Source organism: Lacerta agilis, chromosome Z, assembly GCF_009819535.1.
Source record: "Lacerta agilis isolate rLacAgi1 chromosome Z, rLacAgi1.pri, whole genome shotgun sequence".
In the NCBI taxonomy this organism is placed as follows: Eukaryota; Metazoa; Chordata; class Lepidosauria; order Squamata; family Lacertidae; genus Lacerta; species Lacerta agilis.
Window position 1 is genome coordinate 21,381,520 of NC_046331.1, and position 12,142 is coordinate 21,393,661.

At 40.5% G+C, this 12,142-nt stretch overlaps 1 protein-coding gene across 11 annotated transcripts in view; it reads right to left on the reverse strand.

Moving 5' to 3' along the window:
- Positions 1–12,142, reverse strand: part of ARHGEF9 (Cdc42 guanine nucleotide exchange factor 9) — a 253,933-nt gene that overhangs the window by 15,719 nt on the left and 226,072 nt on the right. For all 11 annotated transcript variants that reach the window (XM_033137883.1, XM_033137888.1, XM_033137886.1 and 8 more), the window contains 3 exons: positions 10,817–10,948; positions 3,156–3,399; positions 1,869–1,937 (listed from right to left, as the gene is read on the reverse strand). In XM_033137883.1, the coding sequence (XP_032993774.1) occupies positions 1,869–1,937; positions 3,156–3,399; positions 10,817–10,948 (445 nt within the window). The remainder of the gene's footprint in view (positions 1–1,868; positions 1,938–3,155; positions 3,400–10,816; positions 10,949–12,142) is intronic.

Consider the following 12,142-nt stretch of genomic DNA (forward strand, 5'->3'; position numbering starts at 1 on the left):
CCTTCCAAAAAAGACCAGAGGCGTTTCTTCTTGGACTAGTCTCAGAAGACATTCCCAAGGATAAGGTTAGAGGTTTTTTTGTATGCTACAGCGGCCGCTAGAATACTGGTGGCCAAAAATTGGAAGAGTGAGGAGACTCCTTCAATCTCAGAGTGGCAAATCAAATTTTGCAAATATATTGAACTAGTCAAGATGACAGCATCAATCAGATTGCAATCAAAACAAAATTTAAGGAAGGAATGGAAATGTGTTGAAGAATATATTGTACAAAATCATTCTATTAGAAATCTCTGGATAAGTATAGACTGAACCCATTAAGTTAAGAAGTTATGTTTTCCTCTTTTTAAAAAATAATAATAGATGAATGATTATCGTAATGAATAAAAATGAACACAATGTTAGAGGTTTTTATTAAGTAATAAGTTGAATATCATGCATGTGGGTGAAGGAAGTCACATGGGCATTTGGGTATAAGGGGAGGTGGTTGCAGGGTTAGATGTGGGGAATTTGCAGAAATAATATATTTATGTTATGTACAGGTATAATGATAAAGGTGTATGGAAATAGGAAAAATTAATTTTAAATTAATTTTAAAAAGGAGGATGTCTGTAAAATGTGACCCATTGCTTCTGAGCCCTATTCCATTGTGCTGCTTTTAACCTGTGAAGCTTTTCATGGTTTGGGACCTCAGTACCTCAAGAACCACTTTCCCCCTTATTAACCTATCCAGACCCTGCTGTTAAAATTTGAGGCTCTTTTCTGTGTACCCAACCCAACAAAGAGATGCCTCCTAGGCAATGAGTGAATGGGTATATTCCATGGCAGCCCCTGATTAAGCTAAAACTAGACATGAGTCTGCCCTTCACTTTTATGAATGGATAAGAAATTATGTCCAGCTTTTGGATATAGTGGGGGGGGGGGATGTGTTGGTTGACTGGAATGCCTTTATGATTTGAACTGTGAATGCATCAGGCTGTGTCTGTGTGCATGAGTGCATGCGTACACACACACACACACACACACACACACACAGACACACGTAAATGGTGGGAAGGCCAAAGTGAAAGATGGATTGAGATTGGTGAAGCTGTTCATCTTAGCTCTGCTGGTCTACGAGTCCTGCAGGATCTGCTGCTCAGGGTGCCAGGAGACTATCAGGGTGGAATATTGTTTAGGGTGTTGATTGGGATCAATATTTAATTTTGGAGATTATTTTTGCTGTTATTGATATTTGTTTTTTGTATCTTTATTGTTATACCTTATTATGAATTATATGGGGATTAAATAATTTTACTGTATACTTAATTGAGATGCTTTCATTTATTGTGCATGACTACTTCTTCTATATTTTCTGTAAATGTGTACATCTTTTTCAGGTTGCAGGCCACCTGGAGTATGGTTTAATTATGGGAAGATGGCATAAAAAAAAACAAAAAAATGACTGTCCCACTTAAAGGATGGAAGAATCTGCTGTTTTCAGTTTCTCAGTTTTCCACTCTTCAGTTCACCGCATTTCTCTATCAGTTTGCAGTTCCCTCGCCCCCAAAGTTCTCACAAAAAACTTACTCATTTTCATGCACATTTTTGTAAATATACACATTTTTGCAGGCCATTTCTCCTGTTATAATGCAGTTGTCCATATATCTGCACAACATATACATTTATGCACACACTTTCCTCAAATATATGATTTTTGTGTTGGGAAAACTGTATTGCAAAATCCAGAGAAGTGCAAATTTCGAAGAATATCTGCATTTTGGTTCATGTATTGGCTCAAAGAATGATAATTTGGTGGGTTTGCATTAACCAAGATGGATTCCTCCCCCTCCTCCCCCCCCCACCAAAGAGAGCATGCACAGGTAATTTACCTTTCTGTTTACTGACTTTCCTTACTGTCATTGCTGCCTGCCGTTTCTGGTTTTCAGAAATTTCAAAACCTAAAGAGGGTGTTGGAAGAAAGAGAATGTGACGTAAAGAAAGGTCAGAACAAGCACTCTCTTCACCATGGTAAAAAAAATACAATTCCCAGATTTTATAGGTGGAATCATGTTAGTTTGATTGTTGTGTACACATACTCTAAATGGAAGGTCAACTCCACCTCATATAGTTTAAGTTCTTGCCAATCAGCTAGTGTGCTAAAATAGATTGTCTGACTTAATGCCCCACACGGGTGTTCCCAGTGCTACTATTCTTTTGAAGGAAGAAATGAGGAGCCTGTACTCATACCTTGATAAACCACCAAATGCCTCTTCTACCCTTCCCAACTTCCTTTGCCCCTCCACACTATGAAATTTGTGATGAGCTTTAAAAAAAATAAAGATATGCAATGTGACCACACCACACTCCCTTGTGTGCGCACACAGAGACATGCACTCATCATGCACATCCAGACCACAGAAACACATGGATCCCCCTGGTGCTATCTTTGTCACTCTTACATGCATAGTCTCCCTCTCTCTCTACCCAGGTACATCTCTCCCCCCCTTTAACTTTTAAGAAACACAATAACATGAGAAGAGCCTGATGGATCAGGCCAATGGTCCATCTAGTCTAGTGTCCTGTTATCAAAGTGGCCAAGCACATGTCTCAAGCAGGACCCAAGTGCATTTCCACTATGCACACATGCACACGACATTCTCACAAAAGAATGGCCAGACTGCCCAAGTAATGCAATCGGTGACCATTATCAGGTCCTGGCAGACAGAATTTCTGCTGTTGACCGCCTCCTCTGCTGTTGACCACCTCCTTCAGTGATGTATGTATGATGGATTGGGGGGGGTGGTCTTGGGCTACAGGGTGGGCAATTTCAAAAGTCTATATAAGAGCTTGCACACCAATGTTCTGGGTTCCTCCTCCTTCCTGCATGTGGTGAGTGAGCACCCTGTTGCAACAGTTTAATAAAGATCAGGCTTACTGGCTGCTTTGCTTCTCAATATTCTCTGGTAGGCCTCTGTTATTTTCTCCTACCGATAGGGAACCCACTTAAGGACTCTATATGGGCTCTTGGATACCTCATAAGGGGAAAAGGGCAGATTTTGTTTACAACATACACTAAGCCCAGGTAGCAAAATATCTTGAGACGGTCCTACTGGCCAGTAACTAGTCTGGGGTATCAGTAACACAGCCCACCAGCTGACTTGACCCATGGGGCTCACCTATCTTTTCATCTTCTTGCACCATCTTTCTCTCCTCCCGGAAAGCTCTCAGCCACCGCAGCTTTTCCTCCAGCTTCTTGGCAAAAAACAAGTGCATTTCATCCGTCTCCTTGTTGCGAAGCTTGAAGGCATTCTTCATGCTGACATTGAAGTCGTCATCCCTTCCATCTTCTATATCCAAAACCTCATACCGATCCATGTCAATGCGTCCTTTGTAGTACAGGATGTCTCTCCTTATCAGGTCCTATGTAGAAATTTGACAAAGAAAAACAAGCCATTTTAGAATCTAGGTAAAGGGACCCCTGACCGTTAGGTCCAGTCATGAACGACTCTGGGGTTGCGGCGCTCATCTCGCTTTATTGGCTGAGGGAGCCGGCGTACAGCTTCCAGGTCATGTGGCCAGCATGATTAAGCCACTTCTCGCGAACCAGAGCAGCGCATGGAAATGCCGTTTACCTTCCCACCAATACCTTCCCTATTTGTCTACTTGCACTTGACATGCTAGGTGGACTTAAATACCAACTTAATGTCCTTGGGAGATTTAACAATGTAACCAAAGAGCAGAATATGAAAGGCTGCTAATTAAGGTGGTCGGAGCTTTAGCTGTTGAGTGTTCTTAAACCTTATCCTTAATCGTAATCCTAGAGCACTGGAAAATTTGATGTATGGGTGTGACTGCAGCATTCTGTCAATGCTGGAGGTATGCAGACAAGGATTGGATAGTAGTTTTCTATTCATCTATGAACTTCAGCCAGGAATCCACAACTCCACTTGCAAGTTTGCCTGGGATACCCCCCTTCCCTCTCCTAGTCTTTTGGTGAGCAACACATTCAGCACCCACAGAAATCCCTACCATAGGACACATATTCACTGTAATCTTCAAGCAGGGAATAAGCAGGAGTCCCTTGTAAGAAGCAGAAGAGACCTTCTCTGTTTCTTACCTTCTCCATACCCCACACAATGGAGAGAAGATGCCATTCTCCTAAATCCTCTGTTTATGCTAGACAGTGCAAGAGAGAGGACCCAAATCATAGATTAGAATGAGCCTTACTTTGGCTTTTCCCCATCCTACGCTATCAACATCTTTCTTTTCTAACCATTCTTCCAATGTTCCATTCTCTCTAAAAGTACAACCATTTGACAATGGACGGGCATTCAGAATTGAGAGAAATCCAACAGGAGCCAAAACCAGTGTTTCCCTCAAGTTCAGGCCTAGTTCAAACTGAGTTTGCTTCTAGACTCTGTCATTTCCCTTTTCCTAAGCAATGTTCTTTTTTGAAATGAGGGTGAATGGCAGTGAACACTGTCAACAACAAAGCCAGGTGGTCTAAAACATGCCGTGGAGCAAAGCTGGGGAAACTGTGGCCCTCCAGATGTTGATGGACTACAAGTCTTATCATTACTGACTACTGGTTCTCTACTGCTGATGGGAGAACCACAGGTTCCCTGTTCCTGCTCTAGAGCATCATTTCCAGCCAGGATGCACAGGACTTGTAATTTCCTATGCCTTAAATGTTCAGTTCTGGGAGGCAGAAGAAACTACACATTTCAAAAAGCTCAGCAGGGAATAGCACCCTAATGATAGTCCATGACCGTCCAGACCATAAGGTTGAAACTTACAAGGTTCTGGCCACGGTCAGCAAGCTCTTTCTATTGCTGATCTTATTCCTGTAACTAGTTTGCTGGGGGAGCAGTGGGAGATGGAAACTGGGCAGGGAGATTTCAGGGGAAACTCCTCAAGGATTGATTTTTTTTTTAGCTCTATCAAAACAGTTTGGAATTTCAGGGTTTCAAGTGTGTATGTGGGAATGTACATTTCCCAGAACTGTTTGCTATTTATTTCCAACAGTTTAGGTTTCTTAAACAAATTTATCTCTGCTTACTGAGCAGCTAGATATGTCTGGCATAGCCTAATATCCCTTCCTGCTTCTGACTTGCTTGCATTGCTTGAGCCATCAGCCAGCCTGGCTGGTTGCTTACTCTAGCTCAGTGAATGTGCCACAATGCAAATATTTGGAAAGATCTTACAGGAAATTCAACAGTAGGGTACCGCAAAACTTGCAGATGTTAGCAAACACCCATCTTATCACAGAACATCTCCTATTCCTATCCACGTAGCAAGATATAATATAAATCATCCAAAATTCAAGACATAACTGTTTCTAAGGTTTAACTTCTGATGAACCTCAGTGCAGCCAAAATGAAAAGCAGGCCCTGCTGTATCAATCATTTATATGACCTGGTTCTAGAAAAGCTAACTCATCAGGAAAAAACACAAACCCACAGAAACCGATTATGTAAAAAGGCACAACTTTATAAGGAGAAGCATACAACAACCCTTTAAAATTTAAATAGCTAATTTCAACAGAACTAAACCAATGCTGCCTTTTACAAGAGAAGCCATAAACATATCTCAGGCTGTGCAGTGTTGATCTCATGACCATTCAAGCAGCAAGGAGTTGAAATTTCTTGGAGATTTTGTTTCAGGGCTTTTGAAAATCACCTTTTGAAAAGATAAATGTCACACTGAAATACTAATCTTAGCAGCAGGAACAAGCAGCAGACCAAACATCAACAAAATTTAATGGTGAAAAGTCCAGGAGAGGTTTTTGGCCAAGGGTAATCTGCCAATGGTGACTTATTTAGACAGAGACACTCATTTAGGACTGCTGGCACAGAGGTGGTGGTTAAAAAAAACAACAACTCCCATGCTCTTGCTATCTGAATACCTTTCTCATAGGAGCAGTAGGGGAATCAGCTGAGTCAGCTGACCTACATGGATATTAGGTGACTCAGCAGATGGCCAGTATAACCTGGTCAGCTCACCTACAGAATTATCTTGTTTGTAGGTTTGGGTGAGCACATGAAAATGGTTGCTTAAAAAGTAGAATTCCTGGAATGAAACTTTGGTTCCCAGCTGCATGGTTTTTAAAGGGGAAAAACAACAGCAAGGACTAGGCACTTGAAGCTGGTGATGCTAAGAGGACTGACTGAGTACCATCCAGAGCTTAAGAGAAAAGGGTAATGGGACTGTATTAATCAACTTCCCCAGCCTAGCGCCCTCCTGATGTTTTGGGATATAACTTGCAACATCCCTAAGCAATGACCATGCTAGATGGGCCTGGTGGAAATCCAGTCTTAAGTTCAGTTTATGATTTCTCTGTGGATGCATTTCCATCCTCATTTCTTTTAATACACACATTTCTCAGTTCAATTGTGTACATTAATTCCACTAAAATAATACTTGTGTGCACTTTTCCTTAATATACACTTTTGGGGGATGCATTTTTCAGTTGGAAAACTGCACCACAAAATTTGGAGGAGTGCAAATTTCAAAGGCAAGCTGTTTGTTTTTTAATTCATGTATTGGTTCAGAAAGAATCCATTAGGTGCAAATGTGCATGGACACATTTCTCCTGTATTCCTAGTAAGGTGATTGTTTGGTATGGATAGAAATGAAGGACAGAAGCACTTGAGGGGAAAGGTGAGCAATCCAAGTATGAATATACTTAGTTTGAGATGCTAAGACACCCAAATGAAATGAAATTGCATTAAAGGTACAGTATCTGGTCTTATCTTGCAGAATAAGGTAAGTCCAAATAATTCACCAATTCTGCATTCATTCACAGCTTCTTGAATCAAGTTTTTGTTAGTTAGCTAGTAAGTTTACACTTCTGCAATTGGCTTTTGACAGACCAGTTTTACATCTTCCTTTTTTTTTTTTTTGCCTAGATTAGAATGTTTATGCTGTTTGAAGGAGCTCTCCAGGGTGCTGATCTGTTTCACTGTGGCAGAGGTTTCCAACCTTTTTGAGACCACAGCTCTCTTGACCAACTACCATATTTTTCCGTGTATAAGACTAGGTCCCCCCCCTAAGAAATAATGTCAAAAATTAGGGGGTGTCTTATACACAGATACATCTTCCCCCATTTTCTTAAATCTGAGTCCCCCAAAATAGGGGGTGTCTTACACATGTGGGCATCTTACACAGAAAAATATGGTATATTCTTTCTGCAGCTGCCCTGTGGGGAAACATGCTCCAAGCCTCAGAAGCCCAGTCACCCCTTGCTTGCAGAGCCAGCAGCCCCTCACCCCTTTTCAAACAATCTCTCTTGTGGAGTGTTCCCTCAGCCTTCTGTCCTCTCCCCTCTCTTTGGGAGTTCTCCAGGCAGCCACCATCACTGCCCCTGGTCTCTGAGCCACCTCCCCCATGCCAGAGAGAGTTGCCTCTTCACACATTCCCAGAGGGGTCTAGAAAGAGAATGCCTTCAGCCTTAGCATTCTGGTGACCTTGGTATAAGTCTGATCACAAAACATGTCCTGAATCATTCAGGAAATGTCCAGAGTTTCTCACATCTTGCATAAAGGTCAGCATGTGTAAATTTAGCTGCCAATATTCGCCACCTGAATGGGAGTTATCAAGATAATGGTGAGATAATTTGAAGGCAGAGAGAAAACAAAGGATGACACTAGGATGATATTCTTTTAACCTAAAACCTGTAGGTTTCAGTAGTTAGTTTGGCTCTCCTTGCTGCAACAAAAATAACTCACTCACTGTTCTCAAGGAATCAGCACATGTCTGCTTCACTTAAGGACAGGTATACTCCTCCCTCCATTGCTTAACTTATTATTAGTGTGAGTCCTGCTGGTAAAATTTTCATGCTCACTTCTGTAGGCTTTTGAGAAGACGTAGGGATTCTTTCACTCTTTAGATCAAGGTAGGATTTGCTGCCTGCTTAAAATGTATTTTTACTGTCTGAAACAGCATTTATGTAGTCTGTCATTTTCATTTCATATGATAAACCAAACTTTCTTTGTTAATTTGTCTCTCAAGGATCTTAATGTAAAGCTATTTGTTCGCCTTTAAAAATTACTGGTTGTCCATCTGGCAGTTAAAGAGATTGTTAGGATCACCAGCCCGAAACAAAAAGTATTGGATGTCAAGCACACATTCATAAATGGACACACATTGTAACTCCAGCAAATGATCCCAAACTTTTATTTAGTGTGTGTATGGATGCACATGACTGCTGGACATGCGTGTGAGTTCAGACACATACTGTAATAACTGGATAAGTCTGACTTATATACACATTTCATGCGCTAGGAGCAAAAAGGTAACTGAATTGTAGATCAACTTTGATCTAGAGATCAAAGACACGTAACCCATACATTTCTTTAGAAATACACATGGCTATGATTATGAATGATGTAGTTATTTAAGAGTCAATGATATTTTGCAGAAAAAATAATACAAACCCTCTTTATTAATTTCCAAAGGGAAATTCCATTTTGAGCTCCTTGGAGGAAATGTGGGATATTTATTTATAATGAATAAATAAAATGTGAATGAGATGCAAAAATTAAGTCAGTGATAATTGGAGCTTAAATCTACGTTAAATAAGAACACCTTTAATTTTTTACAGTAGCAGATTGGTGATAACTGTTGAGTTGATTGTATTAACACCTGCAATGGAACCTCTGCATTAAGGTAACCCAAACTCTGAAACTCCCCCTCCCTCTGAATTCAGCAAACTGCATAAATAATTCTAATTGAGAGCAGAAACTTTGCTTTTAAAATCAAGCTGAGCTTTTGAGGGAGCTGCAATTGCAGGTCTGTGGAATACAAACAGCTGTGTGTTTGAACTTCTTCCTCAAGTCTTAGTTGGCAGAGGCAAATTCAGAGTTCTAAAATTCAAGGAGGAATTCCGGAGAAGGGAATTTAGTTATTTTTACATGGTCCAATTAACCACATCCTTTGAATGACTCACAAATTTAAAAATCAACAAAATGCTAACGCAAATGCAATCAAAGCTAAAAACAGCCATTACAAAAAACAACCCTTTGTCAGCCTGTCAGTGCAAAACCAGTAAAACGCTTAAGAAAATAGTATAAGATTAATTTTTAAAATAACAGAGACTAAATTCCACCAAAGAGGAAAAACAAAAGAGTTCAATAACAAAAATTAATAGTAACTTGAATTATTAAAGAGCCTAGGAGAATAAAGAAGTCTTCTCCTAGAAGACTGTGACAAAGACACCAATTATTGTTGATGAGGGTCTTCCAACACTGTGGCACCACCACTGAGAAGGTTCTTTCCCCTAAAAACTAGGTGGGGAAAACCTGTCGAACAGCCTCCGATAAAGATCTCAAGGTCTGAGCAGGTATATGGAGGAGGAGGCCACCCTTCAGGTATCCCAACTAAAAGGCATTTAGGGCTTTGAAGGTTAATACCAGTCCTTTTCACCATGCTCAGAAATGTCATGGTTATAAAACTATGCAAACCAGTATAACAATAGCATGATAATATTACTCAGGCGCTGTGTTTATCCCACAGCGACAGCAAACACAATAGGGTGAGTGAGTCATCTGAATGTATGCTCTCTTGCGCTCGGGAGCTGAATTAGAGGAAGAGTGAAACCCAATTCTATCACATCAAAGTTAATTGAATAATGTGGAAGGACCCCCTTTTGTCTTGCAAAGAGAATTACCCATCTCAACCCACAGGGCTTCGATATTGAACTTCCGACACCTTGACAGAAGAGACCTTATTAAAATTAATAAGCATCAACATGAAAGATAGAGCCATGAAACCCTGAGATTCAAAGTCAATCCGCCAGAAGAAGTCACGGCTTTCCCTCATTGTGCCAATTCCCTGGTGGCAGGGAGGATGCATTCATTGTATCCTGATGTGATCCGCTGACAGTGACATTACACTTCTGCTTTCCGTGCCGCCACCCCCCCCCCCCCCGAATTTAATCAAATTATGCTGGAACACAAAAGTTGAAAATGCAGCCTTCTACTCTTTTCATCAATAGATTTCCAGTGCATTTACAAAAGAAGGCATTAGGACCTTTACAAAAGAACACAGATATAGGGAGAAACTAACAGGAAAGGTTATACAGAGACCCTACACAACAACTTGGTTATTTGACCCTAGCTTCCTCCCTTCCCACAGAATCCTTTATTCAGTTGTTTGCAGAGCACTAGAGCTAAACATGGAATTTCCAGAGCTTTCCAAATTGTGTGTCGCGACACATTAGTGTGTTGGCTGCAGTGTAACACGAACGTTCCCTGAGCTCCTCCTGGAGGGTTAGTTTAACCTCTGGTTTGCTAGTAAAACGGAATTACTGTGTCACAAAATGATGCAAAACTGAATTACTGTGTCCCAAAATGATGCATGTCCAAAAAGTGTGTCACCAACTTGAAAAGTCTGGAAAGCTGTGCTGTACACCCTGAATCCCCCCACCCAAAACACCTAGTGTTAGACCAAACCAGACCCTATTTTATTCTTTCTGGTTGAGGGCCTCTACCCAGAGTTTGGACTAACAACGTATCTGAACCATTTTCAAACTGAAAAGGATGAGTAAGAAATTAAAGGAAGCCAACTGCAATAAGCAGTGAGTTATGGTTCACCAGGGGTGTCATAACATTCAAAGATTCTCCTTTTCTAAGGGGGCAGTAGACTAAACCCTAGCTGCCTCCATAACACTTTTATATATGTTTATGCAAAAGTCTGTGTTCCCTTTTTTCCACATTAAACTGCACATTTTTCATTAAAAATTCTATTTAATGCCATTTTTCAATGTATTTTCCACAAAATACTGATTTCCAAACATATTTTGCTCAAGGTACACATTTCTAAATGTATTTTATCCTACCTTTTTGCAGAGAACCATCTGATGATCAAAGAGGAAGAAGACACGCTGCTGGCTTCGTCCATACGGCTGATAAATCCAGGACATCTCTCCCGTATAGATCAGCTCAGAGCTGCGATCCAAGATGTCCTCCCCCTAGAGGGTATAAGACAGATGGGAGAATAAATTATCCTACCTCTCTAATTAATGGAACATCATTTGACAACAGGGTCCTCCTAGGATACCTATGAAATGCAATGGAATATGGAACATAAAACAGAGGTAGAAAATCTTGCTTGCAGAATGGGAAAAATCCTTTATATTCTCGGGGAATGCAAGCAACATGGACAGAAATTTAGTATGCTGTATGCAGAAAATAAGTTGTTTCAAACTTCCCACAGGGATTCACATGTACCAATGGATAATAGTACATACTTGAAAGTGATAAGGTATTCCTTTTTTCCAAATTGAATGTGAATTTTTTTACTTCAAATTTTGACATTTGAGAGCTTTAAGACATATCCCCACTTCATGCTTTGGCAAGCCTTAAAAATGAAATCTCATAAATAGTTGTCAAATAATAACTACCATTACATGCCAACTCCATCTACAGAACAGATATGCAGTGAAAAGAAAACACCACTGCATGCTAACATCAAATAGTATCAGACACATCTACCATTGCATGTCAGCTATCAAATACTGTGAGATAATAAATTTAGCAAACAGCCTCCTGAAAATATCAGACGTCAAAATTTGCAGGAGACAATTTCAGGTAACAAATTAACTATTCTAGATGTAGGGAGGAAGAATGTGTAGATCACAGGTGGACAGAAGATTGATATCTGGGTGATTTTTCAGTAGATAAGCAAGGATTCTTTTACCCTCAATAACAGCTGCAACAAACTTAGCCCTCACCTTCGAATTATATGGACTGTGCAAAGACAAATTCCTGGGTTCAGAACTCTTTAATTACAATAGTTGTTTTGTGTGTGTGTGTGTGTGGTTTTTTGCACTAGGCTAGTGAATCGTGGAAACCTAGCAGATTACTCTGCTGCAAGCCTGCTGATACCTTCTGTAAAGCCATCAAAAGCCAGGAAGGAACTTGGATTATCAGGCACTGGCTGCTTCTTCTTCTTTACACTGGAACCAATAAAATAAAATAAAATAGGATCCAGCATATCTTGCTTGCCTAGACAGAAGGTGAAAGATGTGTGCGTCTGTAGAAAGCTCTGTCATCTGCATGGTGGGAATGTAGCCTACTGTACAACACTAAGGGTTGTGTCTGTTGCTTTGCCCTCTTTTACCTTTTACCAGATGCTTTTGAACTCTACCTCCCATCAGGCCAGA